The sequence below is a fragment of the Thalassophryne amazonica genome, chromosome 1, assembly GCF_902500255.1.
Source record: "Thalassophryne amazonica chromosome 1, fThaAma1.1, whole genome shotgun sequence".
Classification (NCBI taxonomy): Eukaryota; Metazoa; Chordata; class Actinopteri; order Batrachoidiformes; family Batrachoididae; genus Thalassophryne; species Thalassophryne amazonica.
This window is the reverse complement of record NC_047103.1, coordinates 87609811-87636371: the sequence shown is the minus strand read 5'-3', so window position 1 is coordinate 87636371 and position 26561 is coordinate 87609811. Positions and strand designations below refer to the sequence as shown.

Genomic DNA, 26561 nt, shown 5'->3' with positions numbered 1-26561 from the left:
GCCTGTTAGGGAATGCCACTCTTGCACCTGTACTGTATTAATATTAGATTCTGATTTGTTCCTATTATGGATGGATGGATGGATGAGATTTATTGTCATTGTCATTACAAGTGTAACAACAACGAGATTACGTCCACACTCACATTTCCACAGACAAGCTACAGCAATTAATCCACTACTTGTTTACCATAATAATGGCACACATCAGAATTAAGACAACACATATACATTTGACATTGTTTATGTGCACTAAATTTGAAACAGTCTGTTTCCCAAATTGAGGCGATGTGAGTGTGTGGTAGCCGCTGCAACAGGAGTCGCGCTGTCGCTAGCTTGGGGGGAAACGGGGACCTGCCGCAGCTAAAACCGTGCAGCCCCGGAGGGGAAAGGGGTGGTGTGAGCGGTGGCCGGAATGGGGTGTGTGATGGGGGGCAGGAGTGGAGGTAGGAGGGAAAGTGGAGCATGCTTCAGTCTTTATCCATGTGTGAGTCTGTTTGTCCTTGTGTACTGGAGTAAGAGAGATAAGGAGGCAACCAATCTTCCCAATGCCGTAGCAATTCTTCTGGAGGAAAAACAATGGGCATTTTATCCTTGAGAGGCTGATAAGCTTGCCGTGTTTGTGGTTGAGCAGTGAAAAACTCTTTTCCAGCTTCACATGAACAAACCAAATCCCAATTATGAAAATTCTCTGGCCTCTGAAATCTTCACCTTCCCCTGCAAGACGCGCATTTGCTCTGAGATGTTATCCAATTTGCATCTGAGTTCAAGGGTTAACGCAGTCTGAGAATGCATCGCCTTGCCCTACTCATTAATCATGATGGACAAGCGTGGGGTCGTGGTTTTGGCAGCAGCTGTCTTGCCAATCTTCCGGTAGGTCAGGGCAGCACATAAGCCAATAAGTACCAGCCCTCCGACTATGAATCTTAATATGAATAAATCCTCGACGTCCTCCACAGAGAAAGGCGCAAAGTATGCGACTCGTCAAATCTCCCAGGCGTCGAGAACATAGCCCACAGGGTAAGTTCCATCCTGGCACGCAGAGTCCCCCGGCCCTGATCTTCTTGTAGAAAAAATGGTGTCAATAGCGTTCAGAGACCAGCTGATCAATACCATGATTAATCCAATATAGTTTGAAGAATTCACAGCCTGGTGAAGTAGGGACTTTGAAGGTTGTAGCAGAAATAGAGGAGAGAGGAGGAGATGCAGCCGCTCTCGCCGGAGTCCCAAGCTTTATATTTATTGTTGACCTACTGACTTTTCTCTCCCTTGTGCCGCAGATCCAGGTTGCAGTTCTTTGGAGTACTCTTGTTGTCAGAGACTGATACTATGTGTGTTTTTTTTTTCTCTTGAAAATGATTGAATTGGTGGAGGAGAGAGATTGTGTCTTTTAGAGTGGTTGGCCTCTCGGGTGTGGCGGGGCTGTGCGGCCCGGGCGTGCAGGGATGGTCGAGTGTCTGGGTGTGGGGTCCTGGACTTGCTGGGGGATTTGGGGTTGGGGGTGGGACTTTGGGGGGCCTGGGGGTTTGCTTTCCGATGCTGCCTGTTGGCTCCCCAGGCCAGCACTCCCCTCAGCTCCTCCGTTTCGGGGCGTGGGTGCGCCTCTGTGCTTGGGGGGGGGCTGGCCGGCTGGCCGGCCTAGCTGTGGGGCCCCGGTGTCACGCCGCGGGGCTTCTAGTCCTATTGGCGGTGGGGGTGGTGGTTGCGGGGGGGACTGGGCGGCCATCGTTCCTTTTCAGTTGGATCTGTCTGCTTTGCTGTTGGTGGGTTGGAGTCCGGTACCTGGGCGGGGGGTGGTGCATCTCCCCGGGGCTCGGGTATATGTGGCCCCCGTGTCCTGGCCTCTCCCTCTGGGTTTGTGGGGCCCACCTGTCTCCCTTTGGCTCCTTGTCTGCCCCTGCCACTCCGGGGTCCGGCTGCTGGGGGGTTGGGGGCCGTGGTCTCCGAAGGATGGTGCCCCGCTCTCGCTCGGGCGGTCTCCTGGTCTTGGGCCTTGGTGTTTGGGGTGGGTCCCGGGGTGGGTTGGGGGCTGGGGGAGTTTGGAGGGGTCCTGCTGGCTGTGCTGGGGGGGGCTTGGGTGTCATGGGGACCTCGTGCTTCCTGGCCCCGGGGGTTGGGCCTTGCCTCTTGTCTGGGGGCTGGGCCCCACCCTCATATGGCTCGGTGGTCCCTGCCCGTGTTTTGGATTCGGTTGCAGTGGCTCCTTTGCCCTCCGTCCTTGCCGCCGCTCGTGCCAGCCTTCGGGGGCCGTGGCCCTGGTGGTGTGGTTCTGGGGTCCCCCCCTATTGGTGGGTTCTGCCGGTGCCCTGTGTGCTTCCCTTGTGTATGGTGCTGCTCCCCATGCCTCTGTGGGGGGGTGGTGTCGAGGGTGCGTTCCGGCGCCACTGGGCTGCTCCCCTGTTGGTTCATTGTCTGCAACAGTGGCTCTGGGGGCTGCCCTTCCTGGCCCCTGTGCCCTTCCGCTGCCCTTTTATCCTGGTTTCTCCTGGGGCCCCGTGTCCTGGGCCCATTGCTGTCATCGCTCATGGCCGGCCTTATGGCTTCGACGCGCCGGAGTGGTCCATGTCATATGGTAAGGTTCTGTACTTTAGTCTTGGCCCAACACACCAGCCACAGTAGTGATCGGATATTTAGCTGTGATCTGGGTCTCTGTGTGAGGATGGTTTGTGTCCGTCACTACAATTCGGTTTTGGGTGCTCTCAAAGGGATTGAGAGCACCCAAAGGGACACTCTGGTGTCCTAGATTAGGGTATGGATGCTCACTAATTAGACAACAGACTGTTGCTGTCACTGTTTGTTCATGTGTGGTTGTTTGTCCTGCTAGGTTGTATGGTTGAGGCCCTCTCTCCTCAGTGTCTCACTTAACAGTTATTGCCTTCACCACTTGTCGTTCGTTCTTGTCTGTCTTCGTGTTGTTTTGGTGGTCGGCCCTTCCTGATAGAAGTTGTCGGTTGGCTTTGAGTAGGATGTTGAAGGCTGATCGGGAAGGGCGGGTCAGGGTCACACACACACACACACACACACACACACACACACACACACACACACACACACACACACACACACACACACACACATACCACGTTCACTCACGCACTACATACCTTCTGTCTTGCAAGAATAAATTGCATATATGTGTATTAATGTTCATAAATGGTTCTGCCAGTGTGGCACTTATCATTACTATATATGCAGACGTGAAAAAAAAACTTTGTCACTGATTCATGAACACTGTTCTCAAGAATCTGCTGATATTGACTGGAATCCATGTGACCATCAGCTTTAACAAGATTCCCAGTACCTGCACTGGCCACACAGCCCCACAGCATGATGGAACCACCTCCAAATTTTACTGTAGGTAGCAAGTGTTTTTCTTGGAATGCTGTGTTCTTTTTCAGCCCCTTATGTCATGTCCAAATAACTCAATTTTAGTTTCATCAGTCCACAGCACCTTATTCCAAAATGAAGCTGGCTTGTCCAAATGTGCTTCAGCAATACCTCAAGCGACTCTGTTTGTGGCATGTATGCAGAAAAAGCTTCCTCTGCATTACAGCATCATACAGCATCTCTTTGTGCAAAGTTCGCTGTATAGTTGAATGATGCACAGAGATACTATCTGCAGCAAGATCATGTTGTAGGTGTTTGGAGCAGGTCTCTCGGTTGACTATGACTGTTCTCACCATCCTTCGCTTCAGCTTATCTGAGATTTTTCTTGGCCTGCCACTTTGGACCTTAAAGTGTCCCTGCCACGCTATGACGTTTTTACATACGAGGTCTGTGAGAAAAGTATCGTACCTTTTTATTTTTTTCAAAAACTATATGGATTTGATTCATATGTTTTTACATCAGCCAAGCTTGAACCTTCGTGCGCATGCGTGAGTTTTTCCACGCCTGTCGGTTGCGTCATTCGCCTGTGGGCAGGCTTTGAGTGAGCACTGGTCCACCCCTCTCGTCATTGTTTCATTGCGAGGAAATGGCGGAATAATTTGGGCTTTTTTTCCATCAGAATTTTTTCAGAAACTGTTAGAGACAAGCAGCTGGAAACCATTCGAAAAATGTATCTGGCTTTCGGTGAAAATTTTACGGGCTTCACAGAGAATAAGGACTGTTACTACAGCTTTAAGGACGGCCCACAATGGCACACGGCATGCCGCGCTCCGAGCCACCATCGAGAGGCAGAAAACACCACATCATTTCTAAACAGATCGCTGTGTGGAGCCGGGACCATCGTGAGCGATTTCTGTGGTTATCACAAGAGCTGGACATCAGCCATTTTCTGGCAGATTTCACTTTTAACAAGAAAATTTGTCATGGAAAGCCGCGCGGAGGCTTCACACGTCAGGACCGATTCGCTGATCGAGCGAGACAAAGGAACACCTCTGTTTTGAAGTGCCAGGGGACAAGTTGGGACATGCCTATCTCGGCTTTCAATGCTTACCAGCCCAGTGAGTATAAGAGAAATTGTGGAGAGCTGGGCATGTCCCAACTTGTCCTGATGGAAAAAAAGCCTAAATCATTCCGCCATTTCCTGACAATGAAAATCCGACGAGGGGGCTGGACCACTCCTCCCACAAGGCATGCTCACAGGCATACATGATTTGGAGCCGCTCATTATTTTTACCGTGGCTTCGTTTCATCAGAAACCTCCTCATCTTCTTCAAAAACAATCGATATGTCACTTAAATCTTCGCTATAATCGCGCACTATGCCTTCGCTGTCCGTGTCTGCCATATTGGTAAACAGAGCGGCGCTGCGAGACATCTACTCGAATGACGTCACATCCATCGCAGCAATAAAGTATTTCAACTCAGAGGCGGAAAATTCAAATTCTCAGATGAGTAACGAAATGTCTAAATACTTGTTCAGTGTAATTTTATGGTAAAAAAAACAAAGACAACATGTGGAAAAAGCTTTTTTTATTCTTTCAGGTCATTTGAAAGTTGTTTAGAGGCTCCCATGTTGCCACTTATTAGAAGAGATGCAAAGAGGGGAAACATTTGCAAATTGCCACCTTAAATACCCTTTCTCATGATTGGATTCACCTGTGTAAGGAGGTCAAAGGTCAATGAGCTTACCAAACCAATTTTGTGTTCCAATAATTAATGCTAAATATTAAAATCAATAAAATGACAAGGGTGCCCAAATTTATGCACCTGCCCAATTTTGTTTAAATAATTATTGCATACTTTCTGTAAGTCCTATAAACTTCATTTCACTTCTCAAATATCAGTGTGTTCATCTGCTATATGATATAGTTAACTGAAATTTCTGATCCAGACAACCAATGATTTATAAAGGAAAATCATGAAAATTATCAGGGGTGCCCAAACTTTTGCATACAACTGTATGTATGTATGTATGTGTATATATATATATATATATATATATATATATATATATATATATATATATATATATATACATACGAGGGATGTCAATAAAGTATAGGTCCTTTTTATTTTTTCAAAAACTATGTGGATTTCATTCATATGTTTTATGTCAGACATGCTTGAACCCTCGTGCGCATGCGTGAGTTTTTCCACGCCTGTCGGTGACGTGATTTGCCTGTGAGCACTCCTTGTGGGAGGAGTCATCCAGCCCCTCGTCGGAATTCCTTTGTCTGAGAAGTTGCTGAGAGACTGGCGCTTTGTTTGATCAAAAGTTTTTCTAAACCTGTGAGGCACATCGCAGTGGACACAGTTCGAAAAATTAAGCTGGTTTTCGGTGAAAATTTTAACGGCTGATGAGAGATTTTGAGGTGATACTGTCACTTTAAGGACTTCCCACGGCGCGGGATGTCGCGCAGCGCTCCCAGGCGCCGTCATCAGCCTGTTTCAAGCTGAAAACCTCCACATTTCAGGCTCTATTGATCCAGGACGTCGTGAGAGAACAGAGAAGTTTCAGAAGAAGTCGCTTTCAGCATTTTATCCGGATGTTCCACTGTTAAAGGAGATTTTTTTAATGAAAGACGTGCGGACGGATTGCAGCATCGGCTCGCAGCTGTCGCGATGCTCTGCCACAGGAAAAACAACTCCGTGTTGATAACCATTTGTAAAATCCAGGCGGCTTTTGATGGTTTTCAGTGGAGTGAGTATCTGAGAAATTGTTTAACAGCTGGGCATGTTCCAACTTGTGCTTAAGACTTCCAACAGAGGTGTTTTTCCTGTGGTGGAGCGTCTCCTTTAACAGTGGAATATCCGGATAAAATGCTGAAACCGACTTCTTCTGAAACTTCTCTGTTCTCTCACGACATCCTGGATCAATAGAGCCTGAAATGTGGAGGTTTTCAGCTTGAAACAGGCTGACAAAGGCGCCTGGGAGCGCTGCGCGATGTCCCGCTCCATGGGTAGTCCTTAAAGCGACAGTATCATCTCAAAATCTCTCATCAGCCGTTAAAATTTTCACCGAAAACCAGCTTAATTTTTCGAACCGTGTCCACTTTGATGTGCCTCACAGGTTTAGAAAAAATTTTGATCAAACAAAGCGCCAGTCTCTCAGCAACTTCTCAGACAAAGGAATTCCGACGAGGGGCTGGACGACTCCTCCCACAAGGAGTGCTCAAAGGCGAATGATGTCACTGACAGGCGTGGAAAAACTCACGCATGTGCACGAGGGTTCAAGCATGTCTGACGTAAAAACATATGAATGAAATCCATATAGTTTTTGAAAAAAAAATAAAAAGGACCTAATCCTGTGAATCCTCCTCCTGTAGATGGTGTGTGTCGGCATCGATTCATGGAGCAAGTTTGGAAGACTTGGTCTTCGGAGTGAGATTGCATCAGAATTTTGGCTCTCTGTTGGGACTGTTTACACAGAGACTGCTACCTGCTGCTTTGGACTTGAACTAACAGTCTTTTTCAAGACTTTTTTACCTTTTTACTTTTTTTTACTTTTTTACTGTGCTCCAACGCCTAAGGAAGACCTCTAACGGTCGAAACATCGCGACGGAGCACTTTTATCAGCTAACTTTCATTAGCGTTGGCAAGCTAACTAGCTTGCTAACGCTTTCGTTTTTATTTATTTATTTTTTATTTTATTTTAGCACCGTTGTCGTGCATTCGCTGTTGTCGTGCGTTGCCTGTGCTGCTTCATGGCCTGTTTGGTGCCTTGATTGGGGCACTCCTTCTGCTGAATCACCTCTGGATTATTTGCACATTATTCACTTTGTGTGTTTTTGGGAATCCGCTAGCTTAGTGCAGCTACTAGCTCTTAGCCGATTTAGCATGGCGGCTTCTCCTGTCTCTCCCGTACTTTTCTGCTCTGGGTGTGAAATGTTTAGTTATTCCTCGGCCTCCTTTAGCAGTAACGGTACTTGTAATAAGTGCAGCTTATTCGTAGCTTTGGAGGCCAGGCTGGGCGAATTGGAGGCTCGGCTCCGCACCGTGGAAAATTCTACAGCTAGCCAGGCCCCTGTAGTCGGTGCGGACCAAGGTAGCTTAGCCGCCGTTAGTTCCCCCCTGGCAGATCCCGTGCAGTCGGGAAAGCAGGCTGACTGGGTGACTGTGAGGAGGAAGCGTAGCCCTAAACAGAAGCCCCGTGTACACCGTCAACCCGTTCACATCTCTAACCGTTTTTCCCCACTCGACGATACACTCGCCGAGGATCAAACTCTGGTTATTGGCGACTCTGTTTTGAGAAATGTGAAATTAGCGACACCAGCAACCATTGTCAATTGTCTTCCGGGGCCCAGAGCAGGCGACATCGAAGGACATTTGAAATTGCTGGCTAAGGCTAAGCGTAAATTTGGTAAGATTGTAATTCACGTCGGCAGTAATGACACTCGGTTACGCCAATCGGAGGTCACTAAAATTAACATTAAATCGGTGTGTAACTTTGCAAAAACAATGTCGGACTCTGTAGTTTTCTCTGGGCCCCTCCCCAATCAGACCGGGAGTGACATGTTTAGCCGCATGTTTCTCCTTGAATTGCTGGCTGTCTGAGTGGTGTCCAAAAAATGAGGTGGGCTTCATTGATAATTGGCAAAGCTTCTGGGGAAAACCTGGTCTTGTTAGGAGAGACGGCATCCATCCCACTTTAGAGGGAGCAGCTCTCATTTCTAGAAATCTGGCCAATTTTTTTGGATCCTCCAAACTGTGACTGTCTAGCGTTGGGACCAGGAGGCAGAGCTGTGGTCTTATACACCTCTCTGCAGCTTCTCTCCCCCTGCCATCCCCTCATTACCCCATCCTCGTAGAGACGGTGCCTGCTCCCAGACCACCAATAACCAGCAAAAATCTATTTAAGCATAAAAATTCAAAAAGAAAAAATAATATAGCACCTTCAATTGCACCACAGACTAAAACAGTTAAATGTGGTCTATTAAACATTAGGTCTCTCTCTTCTAAGTCCCTGTTGGTGAATGATATAATAATTGATCAACGTATTGATTTATTCTGCCTAACAGAAACCTGGTTACAGCAGGATGAATATGTTAGTTTAAATGAGTCAACACCCCCGAGTCACACTAACTGTCAGAATGCTCGTAGCACGGGCCGGGGTGGAGGATTAGCAGCAATCTTCCATTCCAGCCTATTAATTAATCAAAAACCTAGACAGAGCTTTAATTCATTTGAAAGCTTGTCTCTTAGTCTTGTCCATCCAAATTGGAAGTCCCAAAAAACCAGTTTTATTTGTTATTATCTATCGTCCACCTGGTCGTTACTGTGAGTTTCTCTGTGAATTTTCAGACCTTTTGTCTGACTTAGTGCTTAGCTCAGATAAGATAATTATAGTGGACGATTTTAACATCCACACAGATGCTGAGAATGACAGCCTCAACACTGCATTTAATCTATTATTAGACTCTATCGGCTTTGCTCAAAAAGTAAATGAGTCCACCCACCACTTTAATCATATTTTAGATCTTGTTCTGACTTATGGTATGGAAATAGAAGACTTAACAGTATTCCCTGAAAACTCTCTTCTGTCTGATCATTTTTTAATAACATTTACATTTACCCTGTTGGACTACCCTGCAGTGGGGAATAAGTTTCATTACACTAGAAGTCTTTCAGAAAGCGCTGTAACTAGGTTTAAGGATATGATTCCTTCTTTATGTTCTCTAATGTCATATACCAACACAGAGCAGAGTAGCTACCTAAACTCTGTAAGGGAGTTAGAGTATCTCGTCAATAGTTTTACATCCTCATTGAAGACAACTTTGGATGCTGTAGCTCCTCTGAAAAAGAGAGCTTTAAATCAGAAGTGTCTGACTCCGTGGTATAACTCACAAACTCGTAGCTTAAAGCAGATAACCCGTAAGTTGGAGAGGAAATGGCGTCTCACTAATTTAGAAGATCTTCACTTAGCCTGGAAAAAAGAGTTTGTTGCTCTATAAAAAAAGCCCTCCGTAAAGCTAGGACATCTTTCTACTCATCACTAATTGAAGAAAATAAGAACAACCCCAGGTTTCTTTTCAGCACTGTAGCCAGGCTGACAAAGAGTCAGAGCTCTATTGAGCTGAGTATTCCATTAACTTTAACTAGTAATGACTTCATGACTTTCTTTGCTAACAAAATTTTGACTATTAGAGAAAAAATTACTCATAACCATCCCAAAGACGTATCGTTATCTTTGGCTGCTTTCAGTGATGCCGGTATTTGGTTAGACTCTTTCTCTCCGATTGTTCTGTCTGAGTTATTTTCATTAGTTACTTCATCCAAACCATCAACATGTTTATTAGACCCCATTCCTGCCAGGCTGCTCAAGGAAGTCCTACCATTATTTAATGCTTCAATCTTAAATATGATCAATCTATCTTTGTTAGTTGGTTATGTACCACAGGCCTTTAAGGTGGCAGTAATTAAACCATTACTTAAAAAGCCATCACTTGACCCAGCTATCTTAGCTAATTATAGGCCAATCTCCAACCTTCCTTTTCTCTCAAAGATTCTTGAGAGGGTAGTTGTAAAACAGCTAACTGATCACCTGCAGAGGAATGGTCTATTTGAAGAGTTTCAGTCAGGTTTTAGAATTCATCATAGTACAGAAACAGCATTAGTGAAGGTTACAAATGATCTTCTTATGGCTTCGGACAGTGGACTTATCTCTGTGCTTGTTCTGTTGGACCTCAGTGCTGCTTTTGATACTGTTGACCATAAAATTTTATTACAGAGATTAGAGCATGTCATAGGTATTAAGGGCACTGCGCTACGGTGGTTTGAATCATATTTGTCTAATAGATTACAGTTTGTTCATGTAAATGGGGAATCTTCTTCACAGACTAAAGTTAATTATGGAGTTCCACAAGGTTCTGTGCTAGGACCAATTTTATTCACTTTATACATGCTTCCCTTAGGCAGTATTATTAGACGGTATTGCTTAAATTTTCATTGTTACGCAGATGATACCCAGCTTTATCTATCCATGAAGCCAGAGGATACACACCAATTAGCTAAACTGCAGGATTGTCTTACAGACATAAAGACATGGATGACCTCTAATTTCCTGCTTTTAAACTCAGATAAAACTGAAGTTATTGTACTTGGCCCCACAAATCTTAGAAGCATGGTGTCTAAGCAGATCGTTACTCTGGATGGCATTTCCCTGATCTCTAGTAATACTGTGAGAAATCTTGGAGTCATTTTTGATCAGGATATGTCATTCAAAGCGCATATTAAACAAATATGTAGGACTGCCTTTTTGCATTTACGCAATATCTCTAAAATCAGAAAGGTCTTGTCTCAGAGTGATGCTGAAAAACTAATTCATGCATTTATTTCCTCTAGGCTGGACTATTGTAATTCATTATTATCAGGTTGTCCTAAAAGTTCCCTAAAAAGCCTTCAGTTGGTTCAGAATGCTGCAGCTAGAGTACTGACGGGGACTAGCAGGAGAGAGCATATCTCACCCGTGTTGGCCTCTCTTCATTGGCTTCCTCTTAATTCTAGAATAGAATTTAAAATTCTTCTTCTTACTTATAAGGTTTTGAATAATCAGGTCCCATCTTATCTTAGGGACCTCGTAGTACCATATTACCCCATTAGAGCTCTTCGCTCTCAGACTGCGGGCTTACTTTTGGTTCCTAGGGTTTGTAAGAGTAGAATGGGAGGCAGAGCCTTCAGCTTTCAGGCTCCTCTCCTGTGGAACCAGCTCCCAATTCAGATCAGGGAGACAGATACCCTCTCTACTTTTAAGATTAGGCTTAAAACTTTCCTTTTCGCTAAGGCTTATAGTTAGGGCTGGATCAGGTGACCCTGGACCATCCCTTGGTTATGTTGCTTTAGACATAGACTGTGGGGGGGTTCCCATGATGCACTGTTTCTTTCTCTTTTTGCTCCGTATGCATCACTCTGCATTTAATCATTAGTGATCGATCTCTGCCCCCCTTCTCGGCATGTCTTTTTCCTGGTTCTTTCCCTCAGCCCCAACCAGTCTCAGCAGAAGACTGCCCCTTCCTGAGCCTGGTTCTGCTGGAGGTTTCTTCCTGTTAAAAGGGAGTTTTTCCTTCCCACTGTGGCCAAGTGCTTGCTCATAGGGGGTCGTTTTGACCGTTGGGGTTTTTCATAATTATTGTATGGCCTTGCCTTACAATATGGAGCGCCTTGGGGCAACTGTTTGTTGTGATTTGGCGCTATATAAGAAAAAAAAGTTGGTTGAGTTGGTTGACTTTATTGACAGACCTCGTATGTGTGTGTGTGTGTGTGTGTGTGTGGGTAAGGCAGGCAGCCGGCACAGCGTGCCGCCACAGGAAAAACACCTCCGTGTTGATAACCATTTGTAAAAACCAGGCGGCTTTTGATGGCTTTCAGTAGAGTGAGTATCTGAGAAATTGTTTAACAGCTGGACATGTTCCAACTTGTCCTTAAGGCTTCCAACGGAGGTGTTTTTCCTGTGGCGGCGCGCTGGCTGCCTGCCGACGCGCCAATCCGTCCGCACGTCTTTCATTCCAAAATCTCCTTTAACAGTGGAATGTCCGGATAAACTGCTGATCCCGAGCTCTTCTGAAACTTCTCTGTTCTCTCACGACGTCCTGGGTCAACAGAGGCTTAAATTTGGAGGTTTTTAGCTCAAAACAGGCTGACGACGGCTCCTCAGAGTGTGGCGCGACGTCCTGCTCCGTGGGAAGTCCTTAAAGCGACAGTAAGACTCCATAATCTCTCATCAGCTGTTAAAATTTTCACCGAAAACCAGCTGAATTTCTCAAATGGTGTCCACTTCGATCTGCATCACAGATTCTGAAAAAATTTTGATAAAGCAAAGCGCCAGTCCCTCAGCAAGTTGTTAGACAAAGGAATTCCGATGGGAGGGGTGGACCACTCCTCACTCAAAGCCTGCCCACAGGCGAATGACGTAACCGACAGGCGTGAAAAAACTCTGGCATGCCCACGAGAGTTCAAGCTTGTCTGATGTAATTGCACGTGATTCAAATCCATATAGTTTTTGAAAAAATAAAAAGGTCCGATACTTTTCTCTCAGACCTCGTATAGTGTAATCTATTCTACTTTATATATTATGTCCCTGTCACACCTTGACAATTTAGCCAGCGTATGCCAATCATATTCAAAAACACTGGCATAAGTCTAATTATGTTAAGGGTAAAGCACCAGTCACACAAAGTAAGAATGGGCAGGAACCAGCCCGACACAGCAAATATTGCCATAATCTGACATACTCGGGATGAAACGAGGCTTGGTCAGCAGTGTCAGAACGCATCTGATTTACCTCGTCCACACCTGCACGATGGCATCCAAAGCGATTGTAGACAACAGGTAGATGACACAGACTGCTGTCAGACGGCCATAAAAGGCACTGAAGACTGCCCAATGTCTAAATGTCTGGATGGCAAACACGGGACCATAGTGGGAGGGAGTGCTGTGTTCCTCGCTTTAATTTCTTTTTTCTTTTTTACTCACTTCAGGAGCATACAACTCTGGACACCGTGATGGTTGGATTATCACATGGGAATTAATTTTTATTTTGGGTGAGAGGACTTTAACCACAGGCTGCCGGTTTTGGCTCCACGTCCATGTATGCGCTGTGAAACACTCTTGGACCGCTGTTGGAGATGAGATTCATATTCCTTAATGCTGTCACGGCCTGGCACAACAGTTCATATCTCCTTCGGAGTTAGAAGATGATCATTTATTACAGCGTGAGATCCGTGCCACTCCGAGCCTGACGCGTGCAATGACGCGTTACTGTGTACCACAGAGAGGTGCAGCTGCCAGTGTTATATACAGATATGATGGAGACAATAGTTCACATTATTTACATCGCCCATGGGAAGGAATGGACAAATATCTGTCCTGTGAGGTCTATTGTGGATAAAACAGCCTTTTTGGATGTGCGGTGGCATGCGCACAGTAGTGCATGGTGCTTTCAAATTGATAACTGCTGTTCACATTCACTGTACATGATAATAATTCATAATTATTATCATGATGAAGCCTGCCATATACATTTCAAAACATTTCAACAGTTCCTTTGCACTCCGGGGGGTGGACATTGTTATATGTGGCACGTGCAGATCATACCGGCAGGCTTTGCGGTGCCAGATCCATCTTGAGGTTCCCTCGTATGTGCTCAAATCATTTGGATCCCATTTTGCCAACGTCGGAAAATGTAAATTGCGGTGAGGTGGTCCTCAGACTGCACATGGACCGCCATCGGATAGGTGTCCCATCTCGACGGCGCCCAGATGGTTTTGAACATGTGCATGACACTCGGGGCTGCCGACTGATTTTGACCAAGTGTGTGGATTTCTGCAGATGGCTGTCAGAACATTTTGGAACTGAAATCCAACACTTTTCGGATATGCGCCGATTCGTCATTCTGATGCCATTCTGCGTGATTCTGGCTATGTGACGCACATGTTCATACTCTAATTCTCCAGGTACGGCCGAGATGGGACACCCATCTGACAGCGATCCATGTGTTACCTGAGGATCATCTAACTGCAATTTACATATTCTGATGACAGCAAAACATGATCCGAAACGATTTGAGCGCATACGAGTGAACTTCCAAATGGATCTGGCACAGTATGCCTGCCCGTATGACCTGCAGTGTCACATATAATATTAACTCTGTAGGAGAGATAACATGGTGCTTGTGCCAGGCCATTACAGTGCATTAATAAACATGCATCTTTCCTCCAACAGCGCTCCAGGAGTGTTTCACAGTGCCATGAAGCTGGGACAGCAGCCTGTGGTGAGAATACTCTCACCCAAAAGAAAAATTAATTCCATGTGATAATCCAACCATTGCAGTGTCCCGAGTTGCGTTCTGCTGCTGAAGTAGTCAAACAAGAAAGAAGAAAGTTCCCTGGAGGCTCTGTCTGAGGGACTGCATGGTCCAACTGCCAGAAAAGTGTGGAGCGAAGCAGTCCACTTGTCCAATGGCAGGCGTGGGCGGGGCACATGTGGCCCATGCAGTGTTATGCACACACATACACACACACACACACACACACACACCCAGCTGAGTGATAATTACAGCCCCATGTGTGTGTACAGAGTGCAGGTGTGCCACGCACACGTGCGCAGACGTGCGTGAGGAAAACAGCGCTCTGGTCTGCTCTGCAGACTTTTGGAGATCGGGCAGTATGCAGCACCTTTTATGGCTGTTTGACAGCAATCTGTGTCATCCACCTGCTGTCTACTTAGGCTTCGGATGCCATCGTGCAGGTGTGGATGAGGTACTCCAGATGCATTTGGACCACAGCTGGCCGTGCCTCTTTTGTTACCGACTGCGTCAGATAATGTCAATATTTGCCATGTCGGAATGGCTCCTCTATGTTCTTGCTATGTGTGACGGGGGCTTAAATACGTCCGTTAATGCTGGCCACTGATTGGCTGAAAGCTGCATCCTCATGCAGACAGACTGTTTCATTCACACGGGAAAAAATATAAAGTCTGACCTGTTCATTTCAGTTCAGTTCACAATTACAGACTGCTGGAGACATATCCACATAAAGCTCCTGATTTTCAATGACTTAAACTTTTAAAGTGCCGTCGCTGTCGGTGTGATCATCAGACGACCTGATCAATCAGGTGTGATCAGACCCGAATGAAGGGCTGTGTCTTTTTAAACTTTTAACAGGTCACTTCATTCAGGTCTGATCACAGTTGATTTGCTGTGGACTGCCGCTTTAAAAGTTTAAATCATCACAGCGTTTCATTATTCAGGTCTGTGATGACCTGATCAGGTCTGATCCTTTGCCGAGATAATCCATCCCACCTCACAGATGTGGCATATCAAGATGCTGATTAGACATTGCATATGGAGTGTTTCTTCTCTGCATTAAACCATATTGCTGCTGACAGATCTTCATCAGTTTTCTAAGCCTACCTTCTATTACGCTTTCCCATGACGACATGCTGTGGCTGATCAATTTTATGCCAATGTAGTTACTGCAGCCCTGCACATCACCCATTCTTAACAATAGGAACCAGCGCACTTTGTCTCCACTCCTCGGGCATCCTCCCATTTTCCAGGATTTTATTAAAAAAATCTGGTTAGAAACTCCACTGCTATCTCTCCTAAACATTTCTAACCCTCCACTGGAATGTCATCTAGACCAACTGCCTTTCCATTTTTCATCCTCTTCATAACTACCCTTACTTAATCCTTACTTATCACTTGCACTTCCTGATTTATTCTCTCCACATCATCCAGCCTTTTTCCTCCCTCATTTTCTTCATTCATCAGCTTCTCACAATATTCTGTCCACCTTTTCAACACACTCTCCTCACATGTCAGCACATTACCATCTGCAGCTTTTAGCACCCTAACCTGCTGCACATCCTTTTCAGTTCTGTCCCTTCATCTGGCCAATTGGTACAATTCTTTTATCCTCTCAACGTTACTAAATATGTTTCAAGAAACATTAGGATAACCCTAGGAGAACATGATAGGTATGTTCTTGCAAGGTTATGGATGTTCCTGTGTGGATGCTCTTGAACCTTATTGTAGCATTGCATTGAAAGTTGGGGCCAAGCTTCATGTCACCTTGAGGCAATATCTGTGCAGAACTGAATTGATGAGGGAAATCCTGTATCATATGTTACAAATAGATTTTGCTTCCTCGTGTGGTATAAACAATCCAATGTCAGTATCTTAGCCATGTGCACAATATTTATGATTGATGTTAAGAAAATATATAATTGGTAGTTCCATAAATATTTGTGTGGGGCAGGAGATGTCACACAATACTAAATATTATTTAATCTACGTCCATTATTACCACCAGAATTATTTTTTTCTGCACTTTAGTGTACTATAACCATTTGTTTGCAATGTACTCCAATTACAAAAAATGGCTCCATCCATTGTTAAACTATTTCAAATCTTTTGGAAATCATAGACGTCATGTCCTCTGGACAAAAGAGGAAAAAGACCATCCAGATTGTTACCAGCGCAAAGTTCAAAAGCCAGCATTATTGGAATTTGTAGAAGTACATTTTTTTCATGACAAATATAATTGACTAGGAGTAAAAAGTGCTCTCCTAAACACCTCCTTTGAAGTGTGCAATTTTTCAAAAGAAAACATTTCTCAAGTGCATGTAACGGAGTAAATGTAGTGCTTTACCTCCCTCTGCATGTAAAGTCATACAGGCTACATGGAGAACAAAAATCAAGATTTTGCCTGTCCACCTCTGTCATTTGCTCGAGGTAAAAATTGTGGTGGCCATTATTAATCCTTTGGCATACTGCACAAGTTAATTTTGCTATAATTCCATAACATTGATTTCTGTTCTTAACAAGAAATTGGTAAGCTGATACAGGTAAGGCCCCATTGATAAATAAACAAACAAACAAACATTAGTTTATCATCCTCGCCCACATGCTGAAATCGGCCTTCATCAATTTTTTCTTTTTCTTTTTTATTTTTGGTGAATTTTGTTGAAGGCAGTACAGCTGATGCAAGAACCGGTGTTGCAGACCGAATGTTCTGCCCCTAAAAAGTGGTCCGCCCTGCGTCTACTGCGCATGCATCATTTTGGACCACAGCAGCTTGTCTGAGACAGTCTCTTCACCCAAAGCAATCAAATGGATTAATGGGATTATTAACCATCACATGTAAAACCTCTTAAATCATTCTAATGTCAGTTTTAAGCAGAAACGGGGCCGTTTAAAGCAGAAAGGAGGCGATACTTGGTGACGCTTTGAAATGACAGACGCCCAGTGAACGCATCAGCTAGCAGCCTGAATAGCACTCTGATTGTTTCCTCTTTCTTTTATGATGAAATAACGCTGAAATGATTGTTGTACAAAAGCTTCAGATATCTGTCACTGAGATAGATGATGACTGAAGTGTAGTTTGAAGCAGAAACGAAGTGATAAGTGGTGAACCCTGTATGCTTTGGCCGAAGACGGCCGAAGTTTATCGAGCCAGGCCTTGAATTTGCCTTTTGTTGTCTGATGACCACACAGTTAGTGGCTGTCTCACTCACACACAGTACGCATGTTTATCACACTACTAGTGTGCAGTACTCTAACTGTATTCAACATGGAAACAAGATTTATTTTAAAAAATGGTTTCATGGCTGATAAACTAATGTTTTTTAATGGGGCCAAGTTTTGGTTTTGTAGTGGATCTGCATGAAGCCATGAAATCTAAGCATTTCAAGCAGACGTTTAATGAAAAACAGGTCTGGAACAAAAAAAGTTCCAATTTTTGGGGGAATCCTTTTTTTTAATCAATGATTTCATCATGATGTCCCCCAAAACAGGTGATGGTGGCTGGAGTCAGTGGAGCAACTGGACAGAGTGTACCACATCATGTAGTGGAGGTTTTAAGAGTCGGAGGAGAGAATGCAACAGCCCGAGCCCAGAGGGCGAGGGCGACTACTGTGAGGGGCTTGGAACTGAGGTTGTGACCTGTAATACCAACCACTGCCCAGGTACATGTGCAGTGTGTAATGATTGTTCGGACTATAAGAGTGTGTGCTACATGTATGCAGTTTTATTTACAGAACGCTACAGTACATTGTGAGTCAACATTGTACAACATTGTGGGTTTTTTCCCCAGTGGCACCATGTTCCCAGGTTCCAGGTACTGTGTTCAGCAGCTGTGGCCCCTCTTGCCCTCGTTCCTGTGATGACCTCACAGTAAGTAGCATAGCTCCAACTCTGATCTTGTACTCATTTAAATGTCATGACACATGGATTCAAACAGCGGTGTTGTGTATCAGAGCTTTTTTTTTCCCTCTGTTTCCTAGCACTGCGAGTGGCGTTGTGAGGCAGGGTGTTACTGTACTGAGGGAAAAGTCCTGTCTGCTAATAGGACACTTTGTGTTGAGAGAGAAATGTGTCCCTGTCTCGACCTCAGCTCTGGACACCACATTGAGCCAGGAGAGACCATCACAGCTCCCGATGGCTGTAACGAATGGTTAGAAGAATCCATACACACAGTGTACATTTACTGTATGCACTTACAGAAAAACGGTTTTATATGTGTGTGTGCATATATATATATTTATTACATATTACAGCAAAAATCTGCCTTATACTCGTAAACCAGCTCTCATGAGATACAAGAAAAAATAAGACTGATAAGTCATACACTTTTCCTATCAATTTTACTGCCCTGGAAACTGACAATAAAATCAGGGCAATACAAATCTTAAAACAGGGCGATACAAAAAAATACGAGGGCTGTCCGTAAAGTATAGGTCCTTTTTATTTTTTTCAAAAACTATATGGATTTCATTCATATGTTTTTACGTCAGACATGCTTGCACCCTCGTGCGCATGCGTGAGTTTTTCCATGCCTGTCGGTGACGTCATTCGCCTGTGAGCACTCCTTGTGGGAGGAGTCGTCCAGCCCCTCGTCGGAATTCCTTTGTCTGAGAAGTTGCTGAGAGACTGGCGCTTTGTTTGATCAAAATTTTTTCTAAACCTGTGAGACACATCGAAGTGGACATGGTTCGAAAAATTAAGCTGGTTTTCAGTGAAAATTTTAACAGCTGATGAGAGATTTTGAGGTGATTCTGTCGCTTTAAGGACTTTTCACGGTGCGAGACGTTGCGCTGCGCTCTCAGGCGGCGTCATCAGCCTGTTTCAAGCTGAAAACCTCCACATTTCAGGCTCTATTGATCCAGGACGTCGTGAGAGAACAGAGAAGTTTCAGAAGAAGTCGGTTTCAGCATTTTATCCGGATATTCCACTGTTAAAGGAGATTTTTTTAATGAAAGACGTGCGGACGGGTCCGCGCGTCGGGACGCAGCCGACACGGCGCGGCGGCACAGGAAAAACACCTCCGTGTTGATAACCATTTGTAAAATCCAGGCGGCTTTTGATGGCTTTCAGTGGAGTGAGTATATGAGAAATTGTTTATCAGCTGGAGATGTTCCAACTTGTCCTCAAGGCTTCCAACAGAGGTGTTGTGGCGGAGCGTCGCGGCGGCTGCGAGCCGACGCTGCAATCCGCCTGCACGTCTTTCATTAAAAAAAATCTCCTTTAACAGTGGAATATCCGGATAAAATGCTGAAACCGACTTCTTCTGAAACTTCTCTGTTCTCTCACGACGTCCTGGATCAATAAAGCCTGAAATGTGGAGGTTTTAAGCTTGAAACAGGCTGTTGACGCCGCCTGAGAGCGCTGCGCGACGTCTCGCACCGTGAAAAGTCCTTAAAGCGACAGAATCACCTCAAAATCTCTCATCAGCTGTTAAAATTTTCACTGAAGACCAGCTTAATTTTTCGAACCATGTCCACTTCGATGTGTCTCACAGGTTTAGAAAAAATTTGATCAAACAAAGCGCCAGTCTCTCAGCAACTTCTCAGACAAAGGAATTCCGACGAGGGGCTGGACGACTCCTCCCACAAGGAGTGCTCACAGGCGAATGACATCACCGACAGGCGTGGAAAAACTCACGCATGCGCACGAGGGTTCAAGCATGTCTGACGTAAAAACATATGAATGAAATCCATATAGTTTTAGAAAAAAATAAAAGGACCTATACTTTACGGACAGCCCTCGTACATTTAAAATACCAGGCTTTGTATCGCCTTGCATTTCATCCAGTCAGGAGCCCCCATTTCTCTTCCCCCTTGGTGACAAGTGTAGGATCCAGATCATTTCATTCAACTAAGATGTCTGATCAGGGTGAGTTTTAGCCTCCCTAGCAGCTATAAGTTGAGTCTCATACTGAAGTTGTGAGATACCAGAAGTTAGTGAAGAGGACACTCATGACTTTATAGAGAGACATAAAAACAAAAACACCACCAGGAAAACAGAGAGTGATGTGAACTTGTTCACTGAATGGCTGAGTGGAAACAAGAAGGAGAAGAGTGGGCTCCTTTTTCTTTCTCCGGTGGAACTTGACAAATGGGGTTAACGATATGGTTCTTGTTCTTTGTTTTTGTTGTAATATGTGATAAATATCTTATTACATGTTTGTTTATGTATCACGCCCTGTATCTGATACAGATACATCAGGGCATGATACAGGGCGTGATACATGAACAGCCATGGGATAAGATCTGTCTGTCTCTGTCTGTCTGTCTGTCTCTGTCTGTCTGTCAGTCATAATAGCCAAGTGGTATCTGTGTGCATGTGTATGGCTAAGGAGAGCAGACATTTGCTGTCATGGCTGAACGCTGCAAAATTGGAAAGTTGATAAGACTAATATTTTTGGAGAAATTAGCGATATTAACAACAATGAACAATGGATGCTGTGCTGCAGTGCACCATGGGAGTTCAGGCTTTTTGGCAATTTACATGTTGTTATTATGGTTCATGTTAGTTTAACAGTGTTGTTAGTGTTATTGATTTATTGTGTTTTTGTAATTCAATTGGTTCAGTCAGTTTAGTTAAGTGTCATGTTGGTGTTACCATGAGTGTGTAGTGCTTTTGATGTCTTCTGCAACCATCTCCGTTTGTGGGTGGGTAAAATAACAAAAACACCTGCTTGTGGCAGAATGCAGAAGGGACAAAAAGGTCTGGCTCAGTTTCTATTCTTCCACGCAGCTCGTCACAGTATATTAAGAAATGTGACATCTGTGTACATATATGTGTGTATCCATGCATGTGTGCATGTGTTTAAGTTTGATCATGGACAAACTGGGAAGAGCTGACATTTTTAGCGTTTGGTATGCTTGTGTAATTTTGGTCAAGGATAAATGCCGCAAAACGCAATGCTGATAGGACTTATACTTGTGGAGAACCTTCTGGACTCACACGCCATTCCAGCAGAGGGCAGTAAATAATCTATATATGAAAAGCGTGTGTGTTTGATTTTATTTAGTAAGTTCAATCTCAGTACATAATATAATTGTAAATATGTTAAGAATACACAGATGACAATATTAGTAGTGATAACAATTTTAATGATAATAATAATAGTACGTATATGATAGCAAGAACCTAAACTGACATCGGTGTGAATGTGAGGCATTACTGTAAAGTGCTTTGAGCATCTGACACAGATGGAATAGCCCTATATAAATACAGTCGATTTACCATTTATTAAAAAAAGAAAAGAAATAAAACAGTCACCAGTGTCTGCTCATGGTATGGGTCACTGGATCTTCAGCCTTTTTCAGTTGAAAATGTCAGGAATTATGGAGTCATGAGGTCACTGGACCAAGGTGTTTGGTGTTGCTGATAGATTGAATTCAAGTCTTTAGGGTCCTGGTGCTTCCTGTCTTATTGTGTCATTGTGATACTTCGAAGTGACTAAAGGTGACAACCAGATATCTTTGGTATTGGGTGTTTTTGAGGGATCCTTAGGTCCTGGTAGAATGAATTGGTGTCAAATGACTGACTACTTGGGGAAACCCAGATGAGGAGTATGACTTACATTGCAAAAGAGTGTCAGCTATGACTTTTTGGTCATGTGGTGCCTGTTTCTGTGTATGATCCAGCACGCAGAAAACCATTCAGTATCTGGTGTGACCACCAGTTGCCTCACGCAGTGCAGCAGCCAGATGTCTACGAATGTGAGCGTTTGCCCACTCAATTCAGTTACGATGATGAACTGTAGTCAGGTTGAGCCCCCAATGAGGATGACGAGCAAGCAAATGAGCTTCTCTGAGATGGTTTCTGACATTTTGTGCAGAAATTCTTTGGTTCTGCAAACCGATTGTTACAGCAGCTGTCAGGGTGGCTGGTCTCAGACGATCCTGGAGGTGAACATGCTAGATGTGGAGGTCCTGGGCTGGTGTGGTTACACGTGGTCTGCGGTTATGAGGCCAGTTGCATGTACTACCAAATTCTCTGAAATGCCTTTGGAGACAGCTTATAATACAGAAATTAACATTCAGTTCACAGGCAACAGCTTCGGTGGACATTCCTGTAGTTAGCATGCCAATCGCACGCGCCCTCAAAACTTGCGACATCTGTGGCATTGTGCTGTATGATGAAACTGAACATTTTGCAGTGGCCTTTTATTGTGGACAGCATAAGGGACACCTGTGCACTAATCATGCTGTCTAATCAGCATCTTGATGTGCCACACCTGTGAGGTGGGATGGATTATCTCAGCAAAGGAGAAGTGCTCACTATCACAGATTTAGACTGGTTTGTGAACAATATTTGAGGGAAATGGTGATATTGTGTATGTGGAAAAAGTTTTAGATCTTTGAGTTCATCTCATACAAAATGGGAGCAAAAACAAAAGTATTGTGTTGATATTTTTGTTCAGTGTAGATCTTTATTTTCAGTAGGCAGGAATGGACTGGTTGTCTTGGTGGTTGCCATCCAGGACCCAAGGGGGTTTCCATGATGTGGTGGATGTGGCGACATGGGACACCTGGGCATTCTCTCAGAATCGACGGTGTTTAGCAGCTTTGCTGCTTAGCACACGTGACTGAGATAATTAGTTGCGGGTGATGCATTTAGAGTTAACAGTGAAAATTTGACTTAACAGAAAAGCAGTCCTAATATTGATACTTCTTATGTTTTTCAGTTCATGTGAGGGTGGACGGCTCAACTGCACCAGAAACCTGTGCCCAGGTCAGTACCTCCATCTGTAGTATCCATGTTAAAAAACTAGTAATAATGATGAAATGGATATCTTTAATATTTTCAATTCTCATTAATAATTTTATTTATATATAAACATTAATAATTTAAAATATCATTAATTTTAGGGAAGTGGTGGCCTCAAAGTTTGACAAGTAAACTTGTGACTGAATTACCTTGGTTCAGTACCAAGACTCGGAGGACAATGTTGGATTATCCTTTTAGAAATTACTTTGAACCTGCGCTTTATGTTTTGTGAGGAAAAACGTTTCAGTCTTTTGTGTTTTCAGTGTCAGGTGGCTGGTGTGAGTGGTCAGAGTGGACACCATGCTCCAGGACCTGTGGGTCAGAGTCTGTGTCCCGCTACAGAAGCTGCACCTGTCCGGAGCCCAAGGCTGGAGGAGCAGCTTGTCATGGAGAACAAGAAATACACAATAAGGTTGGAGTCCAAATTGAACGGCAGCCCTGCCCCGTCATTACCTTTTGCCCAGGTACAAAGCCACCACTCATAACATATTAATAAGTAATTAGTGTAACTAGTTCTTTAACAGTTCTTTTCTAGGTGGACAAGTAGTACATACATACTATTTTGCGCAGTGAAATTATGTGCAGCTCATCAGTGATCCATATGGACTGCCCCCCCCCCCCAAAAAAGTTCGGCACACATGTTGTGAACCATGGATTTACAGCAATGTTTCCATAAGTGTGATTTTGTGTGATGGTGACTTCATGGTAAAAATCAGGGGGTGCTGCAGCTGCACAAGCACATAGTTCATTTGTGTACCTGTATGCCTCGTGCTGTTCCTGGGGCTGCAGAGTGTGGCTTTTCCGCATTACTTTTCTCAAAAGCCTCATTGAAAAATCTGCTGTGTGTCCTGTTGATGAACAGATCAAAACTATAATTGAATCCAATAAAAATCAGCCCGATAAAGGTGTTTTTTGATTAGTCAGTTGAACTTGATCCAAGAGTGTGATACCTCTCGCTTTGACAGCTGCCGGGATCAGCACACAACACTGTCCTTTTTTTTTAATATGAACACAATGCTTTGCTTGAAATATAAGTCTCTTTCAGATCATCAATAGTGTGCCTTTGTCTCACTGTTTGATACTGTGGACTCATGGAGCTGATACAGCAATTAACTTTTGACTGTTATAGACATTTGTTGCACATAATAATAATAATATATATGTATATATATATATATATATATATATATATATATATATATATATATATATATATATATATATATACGAGGTCTGTCAATAAAGTAAGGGTCCTTTTTATTTTTTTCAAAAACTATATGGATTTCATTCATATGTTTTTACGTCAGACATGCTTGAACCCTCGTGCGCATGCGTGAGTTTTTCCACGCCTGTCGGTGACATCATTCGCCTGTGAGCACTCCTTGTGGGAGGAGTCGTCCAGCCCCTCGTCGGAATTCCTTTATCTGAGAAGTTGCTGAGAGACTGGCGCGTTGTTTGATCAAAATTTTTTCTAAACCTGTGAAACACATCGAAGTGGACACGGTTCGAAAAATTAAGCTGGTTTTCAGTGAAAATTTTAACGGCTGATGAGAGATTTTGAGGTGATTCTGTCACTTTAAGGACTTTTCACGGTGCAAGACGTTGCTCAGCGCTCTCAGCCGCCGTCGTCAGCATGTTCAAGCTGAAAACCTCCACATTTCAGGCTCTATTGATCCAGGACGTCGTGAGAGAACAGAGAAGTTTCAGAAGAAGTCGGTTTCAGCATTTTATCCGGATATTCCACTGTTAAAGGAGATTTTTTTAATGAAAGACGTGCGGACGGGTCCGCGCGTCGGGACGCAGCCGACGCGGTGCGGCGGCACAGGAAAACACCTCCGTGTTGATAACCATTTGTAAAATCCAGGCGGCTTTTGATGGCTTTCAGTGGAGTGAGTATATGAGAAATTGTTTAACAGGCAGGACATGTTCCAACTTGTCCTTAAGGCTTTCAACAGAGGTGTTTTTCCTGTGGCGGAGCGTCGCGGCGGCTGTGTCCCGACGCGCGGACCCGTCCGCACGTCTTTCATTAAAAAAAATCTCCTTTAACAGTGGAATATCCGGATAAAATGCTGAAACCGACTTATTCTGAAACTTCTCTGTTCTCTCACGACGTCCTGGGTCAATAGAGCCTGAAATGTGGAGGTTTTCAGCTTGAACAGGCTGATGACGGCGCCTGGGAGCGCTGAGCGACGTCTCGCACCGTGGGAAGTCCTTAAAGCGACAGAATCACCTCAAAATCTCTCATCAGCCGTTAAAATTTTCACTGAAAACCAGCTTAATTTTTCAAACCGTGTCCACTTCGATGTGTCTTACAGGTTTAGAAAAAATTTTGATCAAGCAAAGCGCCAGTCTCTCAGCAACTTCTCAGACAAAGGAAATCCGACGAGGGGCTGGACAACTCCTCCCACAAGGAGTGCTCACAGGCGAATGACGTCACCGACAGGCGTGGAAAAACTCACACATGTGCACGAGGGTTCAAGGATGTCTGACGTAAAAACATATGAATGAAATCCATATAGTTTTTGAAAAAAATAAAAAGGACCTTTACTTTATTGACAGCCCTCGTATATATATATATATATATATATATATATATATATATATATATGGACCATCACATGGACCAGGTGGTTCTGATTTCGAAGCAGGTCCACAATTTATTCATCAACCTCTGTCAAAGCTATTTAAAGATGTCAGTCATGATGACCTGGACTCTTGTCCATTGCTGGCATGAAAAAAGAAAAGTCCGGCGTTTAATTCACAGTGTGTTTTTTTTATTTATTTATTTATTTATTTTGCGTTCGTTCCTCATAATGTGCCTTTTCCGTGAGAGAGCGCGAAGGTTCTGTGGTGTGGACTGACTTTTCCGCCACGCAACAAGTGCTGGTGGAAAAGACTGAACGGCAGTCAGTCTGCGTGGCTGTGGGAGAAGTTCTCCTGCAAAGCGTCGCACAGCCAGCACTGTAGGGGAGACCGGGACCGTTTGCCCTGGGAAAATTTGAAAATTTATAACTCTCTGAAACACTGTTGCCTGCATTTTGAGGGCCACATTTTGTGAAGTAAAGCCATAGTTTGTTTGTTTTTTAATGTTTGTTACAGCCTTACTTTAAACCCAAAAGAAACAAGGCATCAGGCCAAAACATGGAAGCCTGGAGAAATGTACCTGTGCCAGATACCTCTGGCACCCTCTTTTGGCTGCCATTCAGCCTGTTTGTAAAATAAAAATATTATTCCATCATTCTGGGCGGGGGATTGGTCCGTGCCATCAGTCTTATAGCCATCATTATTAACTACCAATACTTTATTAATTTGCTGTCAGATGTCAATATAATACTAGTATTAATGTGTTGCATAACTAGATAATTAGGTAACAGCTCCAAAACAGTTTTAATAACACTAATCCAAATCGATATCAGATCAAATTGAAATAATCAATTTGGAATCTTAAGAATCAAATTAATTTTTGAAATTTGAATTGATACCCAGCTCTAGTTGTCAGTGCTGCATAAGTCAGGAGAATAAATATATTTTATTGTGAAAACATCACTTTTTTAATGAAATTATCAACCCCTGAAGAAAATTATTAAAATAATATTGCTCAATTGAATCTTCAGTTTTTTTGCAAT

The 26561-nt window shown here is 43.9% G+C and overlaps 1 protein-coding gene across 1 annotated transcript in view; it reads left to right on the top strand.

The window, feature by feature from the left end:
* The window catches only part of scospondin (subcommissural organ spondin), an 852118-nt gene that overhangs the window by 337910 nt on the left and 487647 nt on the right, over nt 1-26561 (top strand). Inside the window, 5 exon segments of the mRNA XM_034168739.1 lie at nt 17673-17843; nt 17972-18051; nt 18162-18331; nt 22853-22899; nt 23199-23399. Coding sequence (XP_034024630.1) covers nt 17673-17843; nt 17972-18051; nt 18162-18331; nt 22853-22899; nt 23199-23399 — 669 coding nt within the window.